The sequence below is a fragment of the Trifolium pratense genome, linkage group LG3, assembly GCF_020283565.1.
Source record: "Trifolium pratense cultivar HEN17-A07 linkage group LG3, ARS_RC_1.1, whole genome shotgun sequence".
Taxonomy (NCBI): Eukaryota; Viridiplantae; Streptophyta; class Magnoliopsida; order Fabales; family Fabaceae; genus Trifolium; species Trifolium pratense.
Window position 1 is genome coordinate 1,591,127 of NC_060061.1, and position 19,689 is coordinate 1,610,815.

Below are 19,689 nucleotides of genomic sequence, written 5' to 3' on the forward strand. Positions count from 1 at the left end.
TCATGATAAACAGGTATCTATAACGTGAGCTATTTTTATATCAGAAAATAAAATAAAGATTAATTGTTTTCATATATGCTACGAGCTATTTTCATAAGCTATATTAAAGAACTTGTGGAAATAAATTAAAAATAAATAATGAGTATAGTTATAAGCTATTTTTTTTTTGTAGGATGTGAACGCTAAGTTTTAAATTAACACAAAATCCATGCTAAAAATTAATAATGAATCTAACTATAAAATTTAACCAACAATCCAAAATGTAAATACTTAATAAAAACATGACATGGTAAATATGTTTCCTATGATTGCAGGGAAAAGATAATCCATATAATTATTAAAGCATGCCAGCCAACCATGCACATTATTCTTGAAAATTGAAATACAGTAATAAGCAAAATTAAAACATCAAACTTTCCTATGTCAAACATGCAAATTACTTAACATCATTGCAAATTGATTTTCATCTTCGGAGTCAATATCTAGATTTTCATCATCGGGTGGAAGTACAAAATCTTTAATCTGATCACAACACCTTTTCCCCAAACTACCCCTCAAATCAAGAAGAAAACAATTTTGCAGGTCAAGAGATTCAAGAAGGGGGCATCCATCAAGAATGGCTTCCAACCCAACATTAGTGAGTCTGTTATCAATCATCGAAAGATGGCGTAGCTCAGGCATGGTTTTTGCAATAACAAATGCATCATCATTCCATTTCATATATTCTTCGCTGATCAATCGGCTAAATTTCAGTGATTTCAAAAGTGGACAACTCTGACCAATGACTTCAAGAGAACCCTTACATGGCTTGCTAAATGTAATGTCAAGCTCCTCTAACATTGGAAATTTGTTTACAACTTCACTAAATTGATTGTATGAAATATATTGACAATCTGTAAGCCGTATGCGTCGTAGCTGACTTCCACTGCAAGATTTGAGGGAAAAATTATGAAAGGCAAAAATGACCGATAAAAAGAAGAATATACATTTCAAAATTCAATATAGGATGCATATAATATTTATTATAAATCATGACCAATGACTTCAAAACAGTATGGATTGCAATGCAAGGACATGACATACAATATAATTGGCTAAAGAACAACTAAGCAACAAGACTTTGTAAGACGTTATTCAATATAAAAGCCATCGTTATACAACAAAACACCACAAATAAATGAATCAATAATTTGGCCAGACTTGAAACCTAGCAAAAGGAAATAATATTACCAACTAGCTATGTATTGTAGGAGGTTGTCGGTGCAAAAAGAAACAATCTCAATGTCTTCCAATTGACCGCAACTTCTTTCAGCAGCATAACGACAAATATTAACCAAATCCTCATCAGAGTAACGAGAAGTTTCATTGTTACTCATATGAATGGTGCGCCACATTGAAGGATCCTTGCAGATATTCCACCATAGAGGGCACACTAGACATATACTTGTTACAATGTTAATGATATCGAGCCTCTGAAGGATGTTTCTTGTAATGTCTATTGGAAGTTCAAGCCAATTTGGTCCCATTGTTCTGTCCCCTTCTTTGTTCTATGTTGATACCTAAACATTTTCAAAATGAAACACCATGTAGAATAAAAGTTTATCAGTTTCCAATAAAATTTCGGTACATAGAATATATAATATAAGGGAAATAGAGCTATAATATATTTTCTGGCTTGTTTGGATATATGCCATATTTGCAGTTTTATAGTATAAGCCATTATCATAACGTGAGCTATTTTTATATCAAAAAATAAAATAAAGATAAATTCTTTTAATATATGCTAAGAGCTATTTTTATAAGCTAAATTGGAGGACTTATGAAAATAAGTTGAAAACAATAATGAGATTAGTTATAAGCTATTTCAACAAGTTCTCCCAAACAGTTCCATAAAACATGTCGGTAGATAAATTTAAATAAGTCAATCCAAATAGACTCTATATAAAAAATTGAGAATTCAGTGGCTATGTGTTGTGTAAATGCTTATGAAATCGAAATACAACCCTAAAGCACAATATAAGTTTTATTTTTTCTTCTTTTCAAATGATATGTACTTTAATTTATTTCGAAATTGTTATAAGGTTCATCTTTGATTGCAAATTTTGAGCATCCAACCCAACAAAATTTTTAGGTTGATTACTTAAATTCAGTCATAAAACAGAAAACAGAAAACAAAGAAAAAACTAAAAACTAAAATGAAGAAAACAGTGAGAAGTTTGATAACCTTGCGATATGTGGCTAAGGATTGGTACCTTCACAATTTTCGTATGCTGAATGAAAATGGAGAATGAGGGAAACCAGAGAGAGAGGTTAAATTGAGAACGAAAGTGTAAACCATAAAATAAATTAACAATTTTTTTTATGGAAAATATAAATTAATAAAATTGACCAAAATTAAAGATGCTTTTCTTTTTTGGCTAATAGAATTTAATTTTTATTATTTTTAGATTTAGCAATTTTTTTACTTTTTGACTAAATTAATTTTCACTAATACTTAAAACAAATTCTCTTTGACTAAATTAATTTTGGAATTTTGCAATTGTTTCAAAGTTACATTTAACTCTTTGCCCCCTACATATTTTAAAATATTCTCATTCTACCCTTATTTTACTATACTATTTTTTATCATTTTTATTTTATCATTTTCTGACTTTTTCGGTGAATGTTGTACACCTCGTCAAAGACACCGGTAAATTCTTCTACTTTTTCGGTTTGTCTGTTACCGGAACACTTTGGAAAAAAAATGTTTAAATATATAAAAAAGATTTAGAATTTTTTCTGGTACCTGAACACTTTGAAAAAAGATGTTCAGTTATGTAAAAAAATTTTATAAACTTGTGATTATTCTCAGCAAACATGTTGGTTTGTGATGCCCCAAACTTCAAACTTACGAGAGGGTAATATTATCATTGGCTTGCCACACATTAGTAATCAGATACTTTATCATTCCTATGGAGAAAGTACACTTCCAACCTTCCTGACCACAAACGCCACTGGAATCTCCTCAGTTTCTTCATCTTTGGCACTGATAATATGGAAAATATGACGTAACACTTGAGGTTATGTTTAAAGAGAATGATATTGATGAACTGTCAAGTGTTCATATTTACGCTGTAACAGCAGCATCAACTATTTCAGGATGCAAAATTAAAACGGCTTCTAAATCAGCAGGAGCAACCTGTAACAGATCATATCACATATTTTGAAGACTGAAGATAGCTATTGATGTGAAGTTGTTAAAAAAGAAAATTGGTTACCATAACACTTTGGAAAAAAATGTGTAGGTATGTAAAAATTTCCTAATTTTTTTTTGTTATCGGAACACTTTGGATAAAGTGTTAAGGTGTGTGAATTTAATAAACCGGAAAAATAGAGAAACTTACCGGAACACTATCTTTAAAGGGGTGTACAATATTTATCTAAAAAGTCAGAAAATGTCAAAACAAAAAATGATAAAAATAGTATAGTAAAATAAGAGTAGAATGATAATATTTTAAAATAGGGTTAAATATGTTTTTTGTCCCTACAGTTTCTCAGAATTTTTGTTTTAGTCCTTGAAGTTAGTTTTCACATTTTTTAGTCACTGAAGTTTCATTTAGTCAATGTTTTTAGTCTCTGCTTTTCATTCAACTCGTGTATACTTTTCACATTTTTGAATGATTTTTTGTATTCATGTTTATAATATTATAAGAACATCCCCGATAAAAATTTAGAATTTTTTAACATAAGATGAATTATTTATGAATTTTTATGTGCAAAAAACTAAAAAATTTTAATTCATCTTTTGTTAAAAAAAATTAAACTTTTGTAACAAATATTCATATAATGTACTAATCATGACCGCAGAAGAAAAAAAATTAAAATTTCAAATGGTACGCACGAGTTGAATGAAAAGTAGGACTAAAAACATTTATGGAAAAAACTTCAGAGACTAAAAAGTGTGGAAAAAATCTTCAGGGGCTAAAATGAAAATTCTGAAAAACTGTAGGGACCAGAAACATATTTAACCCTTTAAAATATGTAAGGGTAAATGATTAAATGGAGGGGTAAAAAAAAATTCCAATATCAAAGGCTACGGCCCAAAACAAAAGCCTCAAATATATTTAAAAAATGTATTTATTTTTTAATCATGGTTTAAAATAAATCTCTTTTACATCATAAAATAAATATCTTTATCAAAAAAATAAAATCAACTCACTTATATACTTGGATTGTCCAGCATCAACTCTAATATAGCCAATATAGAGTAATTAATCATACCGTTGTCCTATCAATTTTTGGCCCGTGGAGCTATTTTTTGGATTTTGATGGACCGATCAATTTTGATTCAAGATCGGGAGTTAGAGTCTAGTGACATCTTTATGGGTCGGGTTGATGGTCTTTTTTGGTGGTCTGGAGGCTAAGGAGTGTAATTCTAAGAATGTGATTAGAAAGTTAACCTCTATTAGGTGGTGTCTGGTTTTGGTTTTATTCATTGGTGTTCTGCTTATATACGACGTCTTTCTTTTGTAGTTCCGCTTTTTCCAGCCTCTATTCGTCCTATGTACAGTCCGATTATTAATAATAATATATCTATTTCAACTTTGATGAAAGTACAAAAGCAAGTATTTTCTTTATATCGTATCCACAGGGACTAGTGTGATATCGAACGATGATTCGCAATTTCCATGATTTTAAGTGCGGGTTTTATAAGATTTGTTTTTAGAAACATAAAAATGCGATCAATTAAAAGGATTTAAAACTTTCGGATAAAAAGAAGTTGTCGGGACTAGACTCGTTATCTCGTTAACATGTATCAATAACCATCAATATATATATTTCATTCACCAATCATTATTATCACATATCACGCGTCGAACATATCCGTGTCCGGATTATGCCGTGAAATCTATTATATCTATTAACGTTCGATGTCTCAAATCATTAATCGACATAATAGCATTAAGATCTGATATTTGAAGTGATTATTAAACTCAAAATCTATATCTAAACCTTGAAGTTTAATAAGTGATTATCTTTACTCTTTGATTTTAAACAATATATGTCTATACCATTCAAATCTAGAAATAAACAATTAAAACAAGATAACACTCATAATGATTGATAAATAAAACATATATATCAAGATTGAATCGAGTACATGATCACAAAATAGCTACATCTAATCCCAACAACAAGAGAAATTTAGCTAGACATGATTGTAACCAACTTACAAAAGTGAGGAGAAGAAGGGATGAAGAACATCTCTTGATTTCTCAAGTATTGTGATGAATCCACCTTAAAAACTCCTCTAGAACCCTAAAATAGTGTTTACTCTCGTGGTTGATCTATTACAAGTGAGATGATATAAGAATATGACATTTGAAGGCTATTTATAAATTTTCAAGACAGAGCAGTTCACTGAGCGAAGTGTTGTTCGCTAAGCGAACAGGTTACTTAGGAAAGGGTTTCTTGACACGTAGCAAAATAGCCTGACTCATCATTTGTTCGCTGAAGCTCGCCATCTCTCGCCATCAGACCATAACTCTCTGCCTCTGTTCGCTCACTCTCGCTAACCTTCGCTGAGCGAACGTTCATTTGTTGTTCTGCTCGCTGAGGCTCGCTGATCTTCGCCAAGGACCCTTAACCCACTGGTTTTGTTCGCTGCAGCTCGCTGAGGCTTCGCTGAGCGAAGGCTTCAAAATCCTGCCTTTTCTAGCCATTCCTAACAAAATGTCTTGGGATTAATTTTTTTCTTGATCATTACTATATTTACATCAAATAGGGGTTTTAATCACAATTTCTTAATAAATGAGTTGTTAAGTGCCCATAATTTATGATGTTTTTTAACTCAAATTGGGCACTTATCAAACTTTTTATCAAACTTTAAGTTTAATTTCTATCCACTATCTGTATAACATAATAACATATTAACAAATCAAATAATTTGTTTAAAACCACATGACATGTCAATTGTCACATCACATTATTGGATGCGTGTAAAAAATAATTTTATAGTTACGGTGCACAAAATTTAAAACCTTCAACTTTGCATATCCTCTTGAATTACAGTAGGTCTTATACTTTCTAAAATATATTAACATAACAAATACCTTAGCTCAATGAAGGTTATGGACTAGCAGTCACTCCAGTTTCTCAAACCTCATCTAATAATAGCAAAAACTCATTAACCAGATTAAAACATAGATAATTCAGTGCCATCCTGTTGCAAAAACTCAAGCTTTTTTTTTCTGATACAATATGACTTACTCGCAGAGTCTCATTGAATCAATTATATCTTCAGTTTAGGCAAATAAACTTCCAAGAAATCAAACCACTAACCTAGGCTCATCATCTCCAAATCAGGCCAATTCAAGCCTCATTTTCAATTGGACTGTCCAAATAAAAAGAATCGTTATCTTCATCATCACAATTTTCATCTATGACAATCGGAAGTACTAAGTCTTTGATCTGATCACGACACCTTTTCCCCAAACTACCGCTCAAATCAAGATGAAAACAATTTTGCAGGTCAAGAGATTCAAGAAGGGGGCATCCATCAAGAATGGCATCCAACCCGACATTAGTGAGTAAGTTTCCAGACATCGAAAGATGGCGTAGCTTAGGCATGGTTTTTGCAATAGCAAACGCATCATCATTCCCCTTGATGTATGTGTAGAACGTCCTGCTAAATTTTAGTGATTTCAAAAGTGGGCAACACCGACCAATGATTTCAAGAGAATCCTCGGATAAGTTGCTAAATGAAATATCAAGTTCTTCTAACAGTGGAAATTTGTTTGCAACTTCACTAAACTGATTGTATGAAATATACTGACATTCTGTAAGCCGTATGCGTCGTAGGTTGCTTCCACTATAAGATACGAATAAAAAAACATGAAAGGGAAAATTATTTATTAAATGAACAATACATTTGAAAAATCAACACTACCAAATGCATATAATAGAATTGCGAGCCGGTTCTTTATTTCAAAAGGATGCATAAAATACTATAATGCCAGTATTTGACAACATTTAGTACTAAATAGCATACCGGAAAACAAGAGTGATATGTTCAAATTCTAAGTACGCTATCAACAAGTCAGTAATTTTGAGAGACTTTGAAGCAAGCAAAAGGAAAACAATATTACCGGTCAGCTATATATATAAGTAGATCGTCGGTGCAAAAAGACACAATTTCAATGTCTTCCAATTGACCGCAACTTCGTTCAACAGCAGAGTAACAAATCTCAACCATAACGTTGGATGTAAAGCAGATATTGTTCATAATAATGGTACGCCACATGAAAGGATCCATACATATCTTCCACCAAAGAGAGCACACTGAACTTGCACCTATCAAAATGTCAACGACATCAAGCCTCTCTAAGATGTTTGCTGTTATTTCTCTAGGAAGTTCAAGCCAATTTGACCCCTTTGTTCTCTCCTCTTTTGCTTTATTTTCCTTTGCCGGCTTGGAACATGATGCCATCATAAAAGCAAGTCCAATAAAACTTTGTGTCATACCTAAACATTTTAAAAGTGAGTAGAATAAAAGTCTATCGGTTTCCATTTTCCAATAAACATGAAGTGTTCTTTTTCAACATAATGTACTAAATCTAGCTTATGAAAATACAATGAACAACTAGAAAGTTTGTAAGTTTGTATCATGAAAGACATGGCTAATATATGAACAAGTTGATCTAGCTTTTTTATAAATTCTACCGTTGGATTGAAAGTTTGAATATGTTAGAATTAGAGATACACAAACAGGAAAAGAGAAAGACGGCTAGGGTTTATAGAATATCATTGCATTAACTTTACAAAAAGGTTACTAGAGAATATATAATAAAACTTAATGGACTCTAAACTAACAGGCCCAATAACATAGACTATTATTTTATTATTTAACAGTATCATATTAATCATTCATGTAAAATTTTAAAAAAAAATTGAAAATCATTTTTTTTTTTCTGTTTTCACCTCTAGCATCCGGCCCACTAGACCGTCTAATCTGGTTTGGGGGGTCAGTTTTGGCATCAAGTGTTTTCGGCCCCTCTCATAAATCGTTAATGTTGATGGATCTCAATGACATATCATCTGATTTTTCAATTTCTTTAAAATTTGACATAGATGATCTATATGATATAAACTATCAATCTAACGGTGAATTTAGTAAAATTCGTATTCGATATAATGATCATTCCGGCCCACTAGACCGTCTAATCTGGTTTGGGGGGTCAGTTTTGGCATCAAGTGTTTTCGGCCCCTCTCATAAATCGTTAATGTTGATGGATCTCAATAACATATCATCTGATTTTTCAATTTCTTTAAAATTTGATATAGATGATCTATATGATATAAACTATCAATCTATACGATGAATTTTGGCATATCACTTGTGCATGTTAGAACTGACCAAATATTAAATAAATAATGAATTAATTTGATTCGTTCAGTCATAAATCTACGGCTGAGATTGCTTACTGCGTGTAACTGCAGCTACGGTAGTGAATCTAAATCCCATAAACTATGCCCAAGAAAACAACAAACAATATAAGAAAGTCTCAAGATCAAAACCAACTAAGAGCTATAGCCTATAACTCTATCCCCTAATGGATGTACTAACCTCTTGTGGGTGTTGACTTCAACAAATGATGATTCACATCAAGTATGTCATTTCTAAATCGGCCTCTTAATTTCAAACCCCTGTCCTCGGGTTTGTGTTTTCCAACTGATTTTTTCCTGCTGCTACTGCTACTGCTACCGGCAATCTTTCTCCCAAATCGTCCTAGAATCATACGCTCTTGGAGGATTTTTTTCTTTCTTTGCTTTTGTTTCTTCATCTCTTGTAGCATTTTTTTCTCTCTTTGATTTTGTTTCTTCATCATTGGCCGTGCCACACTTAACGATAATCTCTGATTCTTGAGGGGCTTCCTCCCACCTTCAATCTTTTTGCGTTCTTTCCATGTCATATATGAGTTGCTAAAGTTTTTAACTTTCATACCTTATGTCCATTTCCTCTTCCGGTTAAACCCTAAAGATGTGGGTATATGATGAGAGAGAGAGAGATGAAGTGAAACAGAAATAATGTACAAAATAAAACAAAAAACTTAGCAAACTTCTTGAGGAAGATAAGTAATAAAAAAAGTATTAAAACTTATTTTTTTTAGCAAAATTACACTACAAGTCATTTATCTTATTCTTTTGTAACACTTTAGTCCTTTATTTTTTTTTGTAACAATTTGGTCCTTTATTTTTTTTTTTGTAACACTTTGATTCGTATCTTATTTATTTATAAAAAATAAAGGACCAGAGTGTTACAAATAAAATAAGATAAAGGACCAAACTATTACAAAAAAAGGGACTAAAATGTTACAAATAAAAAAAATAAAGGACTAAAGTGTTACAAAAAAAAGATAAAGGACCAAAGTGTTACAAAAAAAAAGATAAATGACCTGTAGTGTAATTTTGCCTTTTTTTTTTTTGACAAAAGTATAAAAACTTATTTAAAGCTTGTTTTCCTTGTTAAATGGATATTTTCAATTATACATATTTATCCGTATTTAATGGATTAAGATATTGGTTTAATTTTAATATTATTTGTGTCGCGGATATCCGTATATGTATTAATTGTAAAATTTTCTTGTAAAATAAATAAAAGTCATATTCGTACATTTTCTTTTCACATTCAGTAAAGAAATTTTTTTCATATTCTTTTCTAATATTTTGAGACAAAACTTCTCATATTATTTTGCTGAATCAACTTTTTTTTATATTTGGTAAAAATCCTATTCAACATAAATATATTAATATTACTAGAACTTTGACCCATGCGGTGCATGGGTCTAATTAGGTGTAACATGTAACAATAAAAAATAAAATACAAAAATGATAAGAGCATTTTCAATAAGAGTAGTATAGAGAATTTCATGTACTAATTATTCTATATTTGTTTATGTGCTTAGTTTATATTTTATATATTTTTTAAATAATTTTGGAACCCCATCGTTTTGTTTACTTATTAAAAAAAAATTGTTGATAACTAAAGGTTAAAAAATTTATGATAATTAGGTTAAAAAAATTAAAGACATAATCAAGAACATAAACTTAAATAGACATCCATAAATAAATAAAAATTGTGATTAATTCCGCCGTTCAAATTTATTGAAAACAGGGTTAACATATTAGGATTCCTAAATTCTTTCATAATTGAAGTACATGTTTTAGCGGTTGAAAGGTTTTATTGTAAGTAAGAGATGCAGGTTCGATGACAAATCTGTATTTTTTTAATATAAAGCTGCAATAAAAAGAAAGAGAAAATGAGAGGGGGAAAATTTGGTTTAAGGTTAGTTTATGTTAGCAAACTTATAATATAAGAGATTATCGGTTTTTAATTGTTTAAATTGTGCAATGAAAATTGATGGTGCTTAATTGTTGTATGAAATTTTTCGTATAAAAGTTGATGGAGCTTAACACTTTGTGGACATAATTTAAATCACAATTGGTCTGCTAGTGCATATTGTATCAATTGATCATCGGTTAATATTAAATCTGCAATGTTAAAATCAAAATAATGAATGTGATTAGTGACATGACTATGGTTGTGTTTGGTTGTATTGCAAAAAAAATTGATTTAGCAGAATTGAGTTTGATAATAACTTTCCAAATTACACGTGATAATAACTTTCCAAATTACACGTCATAATAACTTTCCAAATCTCATATGATAATTATTTTGTAAATTTATGATCCGGTAAAAAATATCATTGATCAGGAAAGACATAAAAATATTTCGTGATGAATAATATAGTCAACAATAATTTTGATATGATATACTTTTAAAATTGATGGTGCTTATCAATTATTGCACGTAATTTTAATCACAATTGATATACATATCATAGTGGTTGGAAATATTGTTTTGTACTAAAGGGTTGCGAGTTCGAATCCTAATCAAGACAAAATTGTATTATTTTTTAATAAAAATTGCAAGATAAAATGGAGGGAAAACAGGGAAAACAAATTAGGGTTTAGAGTTTGCTTATGTATACAAGCTTATAATATAAAAGATGTGTTAATATGTTTTCTGCCCAGCGAAATTCTTGTGTGAGTTCTTACCTAAGCATTAATGGTTACACACAACCAATCAAATGATTACAAGTAATTAATAGAGTAGTAATTAAAATAAATCTCTACAAATTAAATAAGGAAAGAAAAAAAATGTTCACTTTATAAAAAAAATTTATAACCAGTCATATTTTTTTCATTCCAACTAATCTTTTTTTTTTTAATTTGCTACAAACTAATTAAGCTCTCTTTTTTAATTTTTTATTTCTTTTTTTTTTACAATGACATGGGAATCGAACCCAGTACCTATAGCGTATTACTCAAATCCCTCACTACTAGACCAAATCCAGTAGCTTTAATTTTTTATTTCTTTGTTCCAATTATTTGTATACTATTATTTCTCTGTGTTTTGGAAATTTAGGGACTATACAAACTATTATGGCCCTATTTTGTAAAAAACAATAGTGGGTAGTTAAACAAGCCATATGTTATAAGTTCAAAATTTGACATTACAAAACATAGATATATGAATATGTACAAACTATAACCATAACTTAAATTCAACTAACAACAGCTGGTAAAACTCAATTTAACAAATATTAGAAGAATAATATTGTGCCTCAAAATAAAAAAAGAATAATATTGTATTATAAATTCGTCAAAAAAAAATTGTAGTATAAATGTATCATTTTTTTTTGTTACAGTATAAATGTATAATATAAATTAAAACATCCTTCACCTTGTTAGTAAAATATAAAGGAATAGTGCAAAAAAAAATATGGAACAAGAAATAAACGAAAATAAAAAAAAATAGAGCTTTTGGAAAAAAAAATGAGGGATTGAAAAATAAAAAATTAAAGTGCACACGTATTTTTATTATTATTATTTCTTTCCTTATTTTTAGAGATTTAGTTTTAATGACTACTTCATTAATTACTAATAATTATTTATTATAAAAAGACTTTACTAATAATTATTCAATATATTAATTATTTGTAATTATGTGATTGGTTGTGTGTAACCATTAATGCTTAGGTGAGGACTCGCACAAGAATTCCTCTTGTGCCCAACCACCATTGGTTCTTTTCGGCCATAACTCATTTAGTTAGGATTTGGATTGAGTATATTCATTTTCCTATGCCATCATGCATTCAACATAATATCCAGTATCCATCATCATACATAATCCAAAGACTTATAGCCTTATACAACATCAATCTCCATAAAAATAATTGAAAATTCAAGTCATATGTTAAGTTAAGTTGCACTAGTACAAATATGACATATTACACTTCATGTTTACATCTGACGAACATATGTCAGATGTAAAAAGCTATATGGAGTAGTCTTTTCATCTGGCTTCAATATCCACAGATATGAAAAATAAATAGACAAGACTTTTTACATCTGACTTCAATGTACCAGAGGCATAACTAAACGCGGTGGCAATCTTGTAATTATGGTGAAAATTATCTAAAATATGTATATATCTGACCATATTTAGCCACAGATGTAAAATGTCAGGTTAAATAAAAAAATAAAATAATATCTCTCTCCCAATTATCAAAAGAAATAAACCCAGCAACACCCACCCTCTTCACCTTCACGTACGAAGAAGCAAAACCCCTCTCTCACCTTCACGTACGAAGAACCAAAACCCAGCGCCGTCCTCACCTTCAATTCGCACCCAAAACGCAGCAACCCAGCGCCGTTCTCACCTTCGCAAGAACCAGCGCCGTCCTCTCTCTCAACTCACCACCAGCGCCGTCCTCTCTCTCACAAACCCTAACTCCAAATCGAAGTTTAACTCCAAATCGAAGCTTCTCATTCTTTCTCCGGCCTCTACTCTCACGAATCGAAGCTTGTTTTTCTCTCTCACATCGATTCAGGTACTCTTCTTTCTTTTTTAATCCTTTTTAAATATTTTCCTTTTCGTGATTTCTGTCGTGATTTTCCTTTTTAATACTGGTGTTAAGCTAAATCTAAGTGCTTATAAATTTCTGTCGTGATTTTTGTCGCTTATCCGTAATCTCTCTCTCTCTCTGATTTTGAGAAATGGAAAATTAGCTTATTGCATTGTGATTACTTACTAATAATTAGTTTATGCTATTAGTTTGTGATTGAATTGATTCTTTTGTGTTGAGGAAATTTTAGCAAAGTGAAACTAAATTGATAGCTATATAAATTGATAGCTTAACACCAGTATAATATAGATTTTGATGGTTTGACCTTGCCAAACAGAACCTAAGTCTTAATTGAAAACATAGGGAGTGAATTAGCTAGTAGTCCCTTGATCACTAGCTGAAGTATATCAAGCAGTAGTTTTGTGTTTTACTGGTTTTATGTGTATAAATGAATATACTGTAAAATATTTTTCACAATTCTACTTAAATTGCTGATTATACTATAGAAATATTCATAAGCTTGGCTACAATAATCCAAATTATTTATTGCTTCTTTTGCTCTTATGTGACAAAATTTTGCACTATCACATGACAGGTTCTCAGGATTCATATGCGAAGTAAACAAATTGGTTGGACACGCCAAAAAGTTAGTAGCATCGGATCATTAATTTTTGAAATTTCTTTATAGATGCTAGTGTTTGAACTTTGAAGTACATTCTAGTTTTTTTGTGCCTCTGGTCCTAAGTCTTGATTATAATAGCTACTATTTTTCAGGTTCTTCATATCATGGTTGCCACTTCCAACTTGGGTAAGACTAGTTTTGTAAGTCCTTCAATAAAGCGTGTTGCTATTTTGCGTTGTAATTCAATGTGTTGAAGTTCAAAACTAGGAAACTATACGCGATAGCTTATTCTGTTCATTCAACTCATTAGTTTTGAACATATTTTTCCTCATGTATTCGCAGGGTACTGTATCTATTTTACAAGTACTGTTTTTGCAACTTGCAATGGATGGTATTGCTGGTACGGTGTTTGCGGCTTTATTCTTATGGGTATGTGCATTCAAAATTCATGTTTTCATAGTCGCTTTGTTTGAAACTTGATTGTTTACTAGCATTCTTACTAATGAAATTTTGCTGCAGCCTCTCCCAAAGTCGTGTTTTTAGCAGCGTTTCTACTTCTGCTATCGTTCTGGTATGCCATAGTATCAATGAGTTAAAAAGTATCAGAAATTTCTTGTGCTTTAAGGCTCTCCTTCTATAGTGAAATGGTTATTCATAAAGTGTATGTATCGTTTTGTGGACAAAGGGTCGACCTTTGCCATCAGGAAAATGAAGAAGAATTGGACGATGAGGAGGATAATGTCGAGAATAGGACACAACAGGCCTTGTTGGAAGGTATCATGAGGGAACAGCATGGTTCAGGTCGCATGAAAAGCCACCAGAGATGCTGTTCAATCCAAGGCATTCATATTGGTAGTCAATTGACTGCATGTCTCTATAGAGAAATTAAATGCATCCAATCCAAATCCATTTAGTTCATATAAAAATTGGATTGAGTTAGACTATTTGACTTCGGGCCGACCCGCTATATATATTTTTGTGCGACTTTTGTAAAAAAAACCTAGAAAAGTTATCATCTAAATGAAAAAATTATTGATAAAAATATATTTAAATATGTAAATTTAACTCAAATGAATACATTTAACTAAAAATTTTAAAGTTTTCAAATTTATAAATTATTAATTTGATTCAATTTTTTTTTTGGAATCAAACTAGAGATTAATTGATATTCAATGTTAATGTAAAAATTATTTACAATAACATTCAGTGGAGGAACCAGAAAAAATAGTTTAGGGGGGCCATAATTTTTTTTAATATACAAATTAAATACAAAAAATATATTACATATAAAAATATATGTTGGTCAAATTGTGTTCAAATAAGATTTTTTTTAAGCAAATAAGATGTTCTGATGATATTTATTTATTAGTTAAGTTAATTTTACTCAATATTATAAATTCAATTAGGTATCCGTTATTTTTGGGCGAACAAAGTCAAAGTTCATTATTATAAAATTAAACTATATAACTTAAACTAATACTCTAATAGAATATAAACTAATATTTGCACTAATACTTGAACTAATATATATGTTGAGTTTCTTATAGTCATTAAAAATAAACTCTAAACAAATATTTACATTAATATTTATACAAATACGTGTACATAATTTCTTAAAATCATCAATAATATATTTGAATTAATAATATAATAAAAATTAAAAAAATCGGGGTGGGGAGGGCCGTGGCCACCCTCAGCCCCACCCTAGTACCGCCACTAATAACATTCAATCTTATCTCAACAAATTGATAATCGTGAGAAACTAATACATCTAAGCGGCATAAAAAAAATGATTTGTGAAAAATGAAATGAGTTGAACTGGCCCATTTTGATGTGACAAATGCTTTCCTAGTGTGCCCTCTTCAACTTCCATCATGACCAATTCACTGTTTTTTTGTCGTTTTTGTAAATGAAAACTAGGGGATTATGGAGGTGATTTCATAGTGGTGACGAATCTTTTTGTCATGGTTTGTAGTAATGACGCCATTGTTACTGGTGGTTGGAGATTGATGACGGGTAGAGAGAGAGAGGAACGACAACGAAGAATGGGAAGGGAATTGAGCTCATTTGTTCTTATCTAGAGAGAGAGGAACAAGAACAAAGAGGGTAAAGAAGTTTTCTTTTTTAATTTCTAAATATTTTGCGGCGGCCAAGACAGCCACTAAATTTTAGGAATGCAACGGTTTTTTTTTTCTCTTGAATTCCTTGTTGCTTTGCGGCGGTCAAAGCCGCCACTAAGTTATACGTACTTTATGGAAAAGTATAAACAAATTATCGGTGGCTTAGGCCACCACTACGTTATCGGCGGCTTAGGCCACCACTAAGTTATACGTCCTTTAAAAAATTTTGTTTAGGGTTTTTTCTCATTTATTGAAGGCTTAAACCGCCAATAACTTATTTAGGGCTAAAACCGCCAATAAGTGTTAATTAAATTTGTCAAAAAATTCAAGTACTCTTGTAGTGTCCCACATCCTCTAGATCATGTAACAGAGTTAATGAAATCACTATTCATGTTTTGAGGGATTGTCATGTTGTAATCCAAACTTGAATAAGGTTAATTAGTCCTTCAAATCAAATCACTAAATTTTTTTCTTCTTCTAATTGTTGTGAATGGATCTTCAAGCACATTAATCATCAATTGCATGATATTCAAAATAGGAAGGAACAAATTTTAGGGTGTCGTGCTAGCACATGTGAAAGTGGAGAAACCTAAACGAGTTTTGAAGATGACTTTAAACATCCAACCAATCCAACTTACATGATTATCAAGATAGTTGAAGACATAGACAAGTGGATTAACCATCCTCTAAATATTTTTCAATGTGACACTATTTTAATTATGGAGCCTTTAAGAATTCTTTGGATCTAGCTGATTGTGGTGACTCTATAAAATATCAGATGACGGATGGATTAAAGGACACACACGCAAAATAGGAACCTATGACTTTCTCTCCGTTAAAATGTGGGGAATGTACTCGGGAATGCAACTTGCTTGGAGACAGAGTTTCCATCATCTTCAATTGGAAAGTGATTCAAAAATATGGTTGACATAATCACAGGGAAAGTTAAATTCAATGGTAATCAGCCTACCTTGGTGTGCTGTATACAAAAGCTTTTAAAGGTGAACTGGCAGATGTAGTTTAATCATACTTTGCAAGAGAAAAATATAAGTGTTGATTGGCTAACTAATTTTAGTTTTTCTCTAGATTCTTTTAACATTCATATTAGGAGATTCCTCCCAATGAGGTTTTGATTTTTATTTTATTGAGTTTTCGAGACTTGCATACCTAAAAATATCCAAGTAACTCTATAATTTTTTTCTTTTTGAGTGTCAGCTTTGTTTTATTACCAAAAAAAAATTGAACCGACAATATCAATATTTTTTTTTTACAGGATACAATATCATATTATTATATTAAACATATTTAATCATATTCAATTTCAAACTCAAAAAGCTCTCCCAAAAAAAATCAAACTCAAATCTTAATATTTGTTTGTGCATAGTATAAAATTGAATATAATAGATATCATTTGCTAGAGTCAAATAAAAACATAATATCATTTACAAAGTACAAACATTAAAAAAAATAGTGTTAGTTAGGCTAATTAGTGTCTTTAAGACATTAGTTTTGTCAAGAAAAGGACATTAGTTTTAAAAAATAAAATAAGATATATATCTACAATTTGTGCTTTTAGACCAGCTTCTAACTTAACTAACCACAGACAATGATGAGTACCAATCACAGCACAACACACAACATAACATGGTACAGTGAATCAATCTCGTGCATTCCATTATTCCAACCATAATTCATAACACGCTTCTTGTTTTCTTGTGATACATACCTTCCTTCGCTTTCAATTTTATTTCACTTTCGCTACACTCTAAAACCGCGTTTGTTTTGTGTGTCCTACAATTTAAGCCAACTCATAATCACTTTTATCTTCAACCTTTTCACCTAATTAATTAATTAAAAACGCGTTTCCGTGATTTCGTGATCGAATCACGTTTCCTATAAACCACGCATCACTAAAGTTAACTGAACTGAAAATCGCAAAATCTTCATTCTCTGATTCTCTCTCGCCTAACGCGATGGACGAAGAAGTTCGCAAGATCTTCAACAAATTCGATAAGAACGGCGACGGGAAGATCTCGCGAACGGAGCTGAAGGAAATGATGGTGACGCTCGGATCTAAGACGACTTCGGAGGAAGTTAATCGTATGATGGAGGAGCTTGATCGGAACGGTGACGGTTATATTGATCTGAAGGAGTTCAGCGAATTACACAGCGGCGGTGGCGATGATAAGGAGCTTCGTGAGGCGTTTGAGTTGTATGATTTGGATAAGAACGGAGTGATCTCGGCGAAGGAACTTCACGCGGTGATGCGGCGGTTGGGGGAGAAGTGTTCTCTCGGTGATTGCCGGAGGATGATCGGAAACGTGGATGCGGATGCTGATGGTAATGTAAATTTCGAAGAGTTTAAGAAGATGATGAGTCGCTCCTAATGTTATGGAGTTGTCAACTAGAATCAAATGTATTTTACTCTTACTTTTTCTTTCTTACTCATAACTCTCTCTTAATTTATATGTAGTTGAACAATAATGAATTAGTCTAAGTGGTAACTATCTTGATTTTCTTAGCATGTGGTTAGGAGTTTGATTTATGGTTATGCATATAGAAAAAATTCGATTGAAAGGGAGAACACACCTTGTGAACTCTACAAATTCTCATGGTTTGTATTGGTTGACAGTGTAAAATTATTTTACATCGTCGGTGCATATCAATTAAATCCTTTTTTATAATAGCACTTTAATATTTTGTAATAAAAAAAAAGCTTTAATATATTTTATTGTAATCAAGTGATTTAACTCTGGTGGTTATTGGTTAATGACTTCGGTTAAAAACAAATTATTTCGAAGAGTTCTGCTTCGAATTGTGGTTGGAGCAATCTTTGATTTTATTTAACTTATTGTTCGACCGAATTTTTAATTATCATCGTCCTCCTTTCTAAAAAATTAAAAACTGTAGCTCAAAATTATACTCCCTCCGTCCAAAAACTTTGATCCTTTTAAAGTTATACACGTGGATTAAGAAATAATACAGATCGATTAGTTAAATCATTTTTACCCTTACTTTATTAAGAAAGGGAAAATTCATTTAATAAATGTTTTAGTTGTTGTAAGGGTATAAAGGGTAAAATATAATTAATTGCGTCTTGATTTCTTAAAGAATTAAAGTTTTGAAACAAAACTAAAAAAGTTAAAAGGACCAACATTCGGGACGGGGGGAGTAATTCCTATATAATTATCTCTTTTAAAAATTTGTGTATATAAGTTAAAAAGAGAGGGAATTGCATTTTCTTATCTCTTTCATCCTTCCTCTACTTGTCGCCTGAATATATGTGTTTCTACCTTCACTTGTCTAAAGTGTCTGGAGTTTTTTCCCTCCCATATGAATGTTTTCTATATAAGAGCATCTTTAGTGGGAGTAAACTAAGTAGGTAAACTAAGTTACTTTTTGTGGGCCCAGAGTGATGTGTAGGATTTAAGAGATTTATAGTTGATTTGAGTAGTTTTTACTTTAATGGTGGTTGGTTATAAAGAACCAAACATTGACCCCACATGTTTATATTTTTTTATTTGTAATTAGTTTTGATTCAAAATTAACATTAATTTAATAGGCATAAAATATTTAAAAAAATGACAAAATAAATATTAAAATAATACATATAACAATAATAAATAAAATTACATTTTCATAGGAATTTAAAATAATACATAACAATAAGCAACAATTACATTTTAAACAAAATACAAAATAAGAAGGTAAAATTGTGTGTAAAAAAATGTAAGTTACTACTATGATATTTATAGGAAGGTAAAAATATTTTTGCTAAAAAAAAAAAAGATAAAAGTGTTTATGGCCGTTACTTTTATTCAGAGAATATGGCCGTTGCTTTTCATGTCATATGCTGATTTTCTACTACTACAAGGGAACCCCTACTACAATATTCAAAAGGTGATAGTAATAAAGTATTGAAATAATTATTTGAATAGATATGTTGTCATGTGCAATTTTACTTTGAATAAAATAATAATTATTTGCCTTTTGTTGC

At 30.8% G+C, this 19,689-nt stretch overlaps 5 protein-coding genes across 5 annotated transcripts; 2 read left to right on the forward strand and 3 right to left on the reverse strand.

Moving 5' to 3' along the window:
• Positions 1 to 354: 354 nt before the first annotated feature.
• Positions 355 to 1,785, reverse strand: LOC123918270 (putative F-box/LRR-repeat protein 23). Its single transcript, XM_045970280.1, has 2 exons — positions 1,231 to 1,785; positions 355 to 925 (listed from the first exon to the last, which is right to left on the reverse strand). Exons 1-2 carry the CDS (start codon positions 1,524 to 1,526, stop codon positions 424 to 426), a joined length of 798 nt encoding a protein of 265 aa, XP_045826236.1. The 5' UTR covers positions 1,527 to 1,785; the 3' UTR covers positions 355 to 423.
• A 1,164-nt stretch (positions 1,786 to 2,949) lies between these two features.
• Positions 2,950 to 5,577, reverse strand: LOC123913456 (acyl-CoA ligase gloD-like). The gene is made up of 5 exons (XM_045964207.1): positions 5,472 to 5,577; positions 4,993 to 5,060; positions 3,384 to 3,419; positions 3,111 to 3,178; positions 2,950 to 3,025 (listed from the first exon to the last, which is right to left on the reverse strand). Exons 1-5 carry the CDS (start codon positions 5,575 to 5,577, stop codon positions 2,950 to 2,952), a joined length of 354 nt encoding a protein of 117 aa, XP_045820163.1.
• A 275-nt stretch (positions 5,578 to 5,852) lies between these two features.
• On the reverse strand, positions 5,853 to 9,091 carry LOC123918271 (F-box protein SKIP19-like). The gene is made up of 3 exons (XM_045970281.1): positions 8,606 to 9,091; positions 7,128 to 7,503; positions 5,853 to 6,850 (listed from the first exon to the last, which is right to left on the reverse strand). Exons 1-3 carry the CDS (start codon positions 8,979 to 8,981, stop codon positions 6,352 to 6,354), a joined length of 1,251 nt encoding a protein of 416 aa, XP_045826237.1. The 5' UTR covers positions 8,982 to 9,091; the 3' UTR covers positions 5,853 to 6,351.
• Positions 9,092 to 12,588: 3,497 nt separating this feature from the next.
• LOC123913457 lies at positions 12,589 to 14,486 on the forward strand. Its single transcript, XM_045964208.1, has 6 exons — positions 12,589 to 12,935; positions 13,546 to 13,596; positions 13,725 to 13,758; positions 13,915 to 14,001; positions 14,092 to 14,143; positions 14,258 to 14,486. The coding sequence occupies exons 2-6, from the start codon at positions 13,561 to 13,563 to the stop codon at positions 14,484 to 14,486; spliced, it is 438 nt and encodes a 145-aa protein (XP_045820164.1). The 5' UTR covers positions 12,589 to 12,935; positions 13,546 to 13,560.
• A 2,991-nt stretch (positions 14,487 to 17,477) lies between these two features.
• Positions 17,478 to 18,216, forward strand: LOC123918272 (probable calcium-binding protein CML27). The gene has a single exon (XM_045970282.1). The coding sequence runs from the start codon at positions 17,666 to 17,668 to the stop codon at positions 18,077 to 18,079; it is 414 nt and encodes a 137-aa protein (XP_045826238.1). The 5' UTR covers positions 17,478 to 17,665; the 3' UTR covers positions 18,080 to 18,216.
• The last annotated feature ends 1,473 nt before the right edge of the window (positions 18,217 to 19,689 follow it).

What these genes read in the sequence shown, in the direction of transcription:
- LOC123918270 (XM_045970280.1), bottom strand. Translation starts at nt 1,526, where the DNA reads ATGGGACCAAATTGGCTTGAACTTCCAATAGACATTACAAGAAACATC. An exon ending in CTACAATACATAGCTAGTTG is followed by an intron (nt 926 to 1,230) that starts GTAATATTATTT and finishes CAAATCTTGCAG; the next exon opens with TGGAAGTCAGCTACGACGCA.
- LOC123913456 (XM_045964207.1), bottom strand. Translation starts at nt 5,577, where the DNA reads ATGAACGTTCGCTCAGCGAAGGTTAGCGAGAGTGAGCGAACAGAGGCA. An exon ending in GCGAACAAATGATGAGTCAG is followed by an intron (nt 5,061 to 5,471) that starts GCTATTTTGCTA and finishes GTTTATTTCTAG; the next exon opens with ATTTGAATGGTATAGACATA. An exon ending in ATCACTTATTAAACTTCAAG is followed by an intron (nt 3,420 to 4,992) that starts GTTTAGATATAG and finishes CTGACTTTTTAG; the next exon opens with ATAAATATTGTACACCCCTT.
- LOC123918271 (XM_045970281.1), bottom strand. Translation starts at nt 8,981, where the DNA reads ATGAAAGTTAAAAACTTTAGCAACTCATATATGACATGGAAAGAACGC. An exon ending in GAAGTCAACACCCACAAGAG is followed by an intron (nt 7,504 to 8,605) that starts GTTAGTACATCC and finishes TAAAATGTTTAG; the next exon opens with GTATGACACAAAGTTTTATT. An exon ending in CTTATATATATAGCTGACCG is followed by an intron (nt 6,851 to 7,127) that starts GTAATATTGTTT and finishes CGTATCTTATAG; the next exon opens with TGGAAGCAACCTACGACGCA.
- LOC123913457 (XM_045964208.1), top strand. Translation starts at nt 13,561, where the DNA reads ATGCGAAGTAAACAAATTGGTTGGACACGCCAAAAA. An exon ending in GGTTGCCACTTCCAACTTGG is followed by an intron (nt 13,759 to 13,914) that starts GTAAGACTAGTT and finishes ATGTATTCGCAG; the next exon opens with GGTACTGTATCTATTTTACA. An exon ending in TTGCGGCTTTATTCTTATGG is followed by an intron (nt 14,002 to 14,091) that starts GTATGTGCATTC and finishes ATTTTGCTGCAG; the next exon opens with CCTCTCCCAAAGTCGTGTTT.
- LOC123918272 (XM_045970282.1), top strand. Translation starts at nt 17,666, where the DNA reads ATGGACGAAGAAGTTCGCAAGATCTTCAACAAATTCGATAAGAACGGC.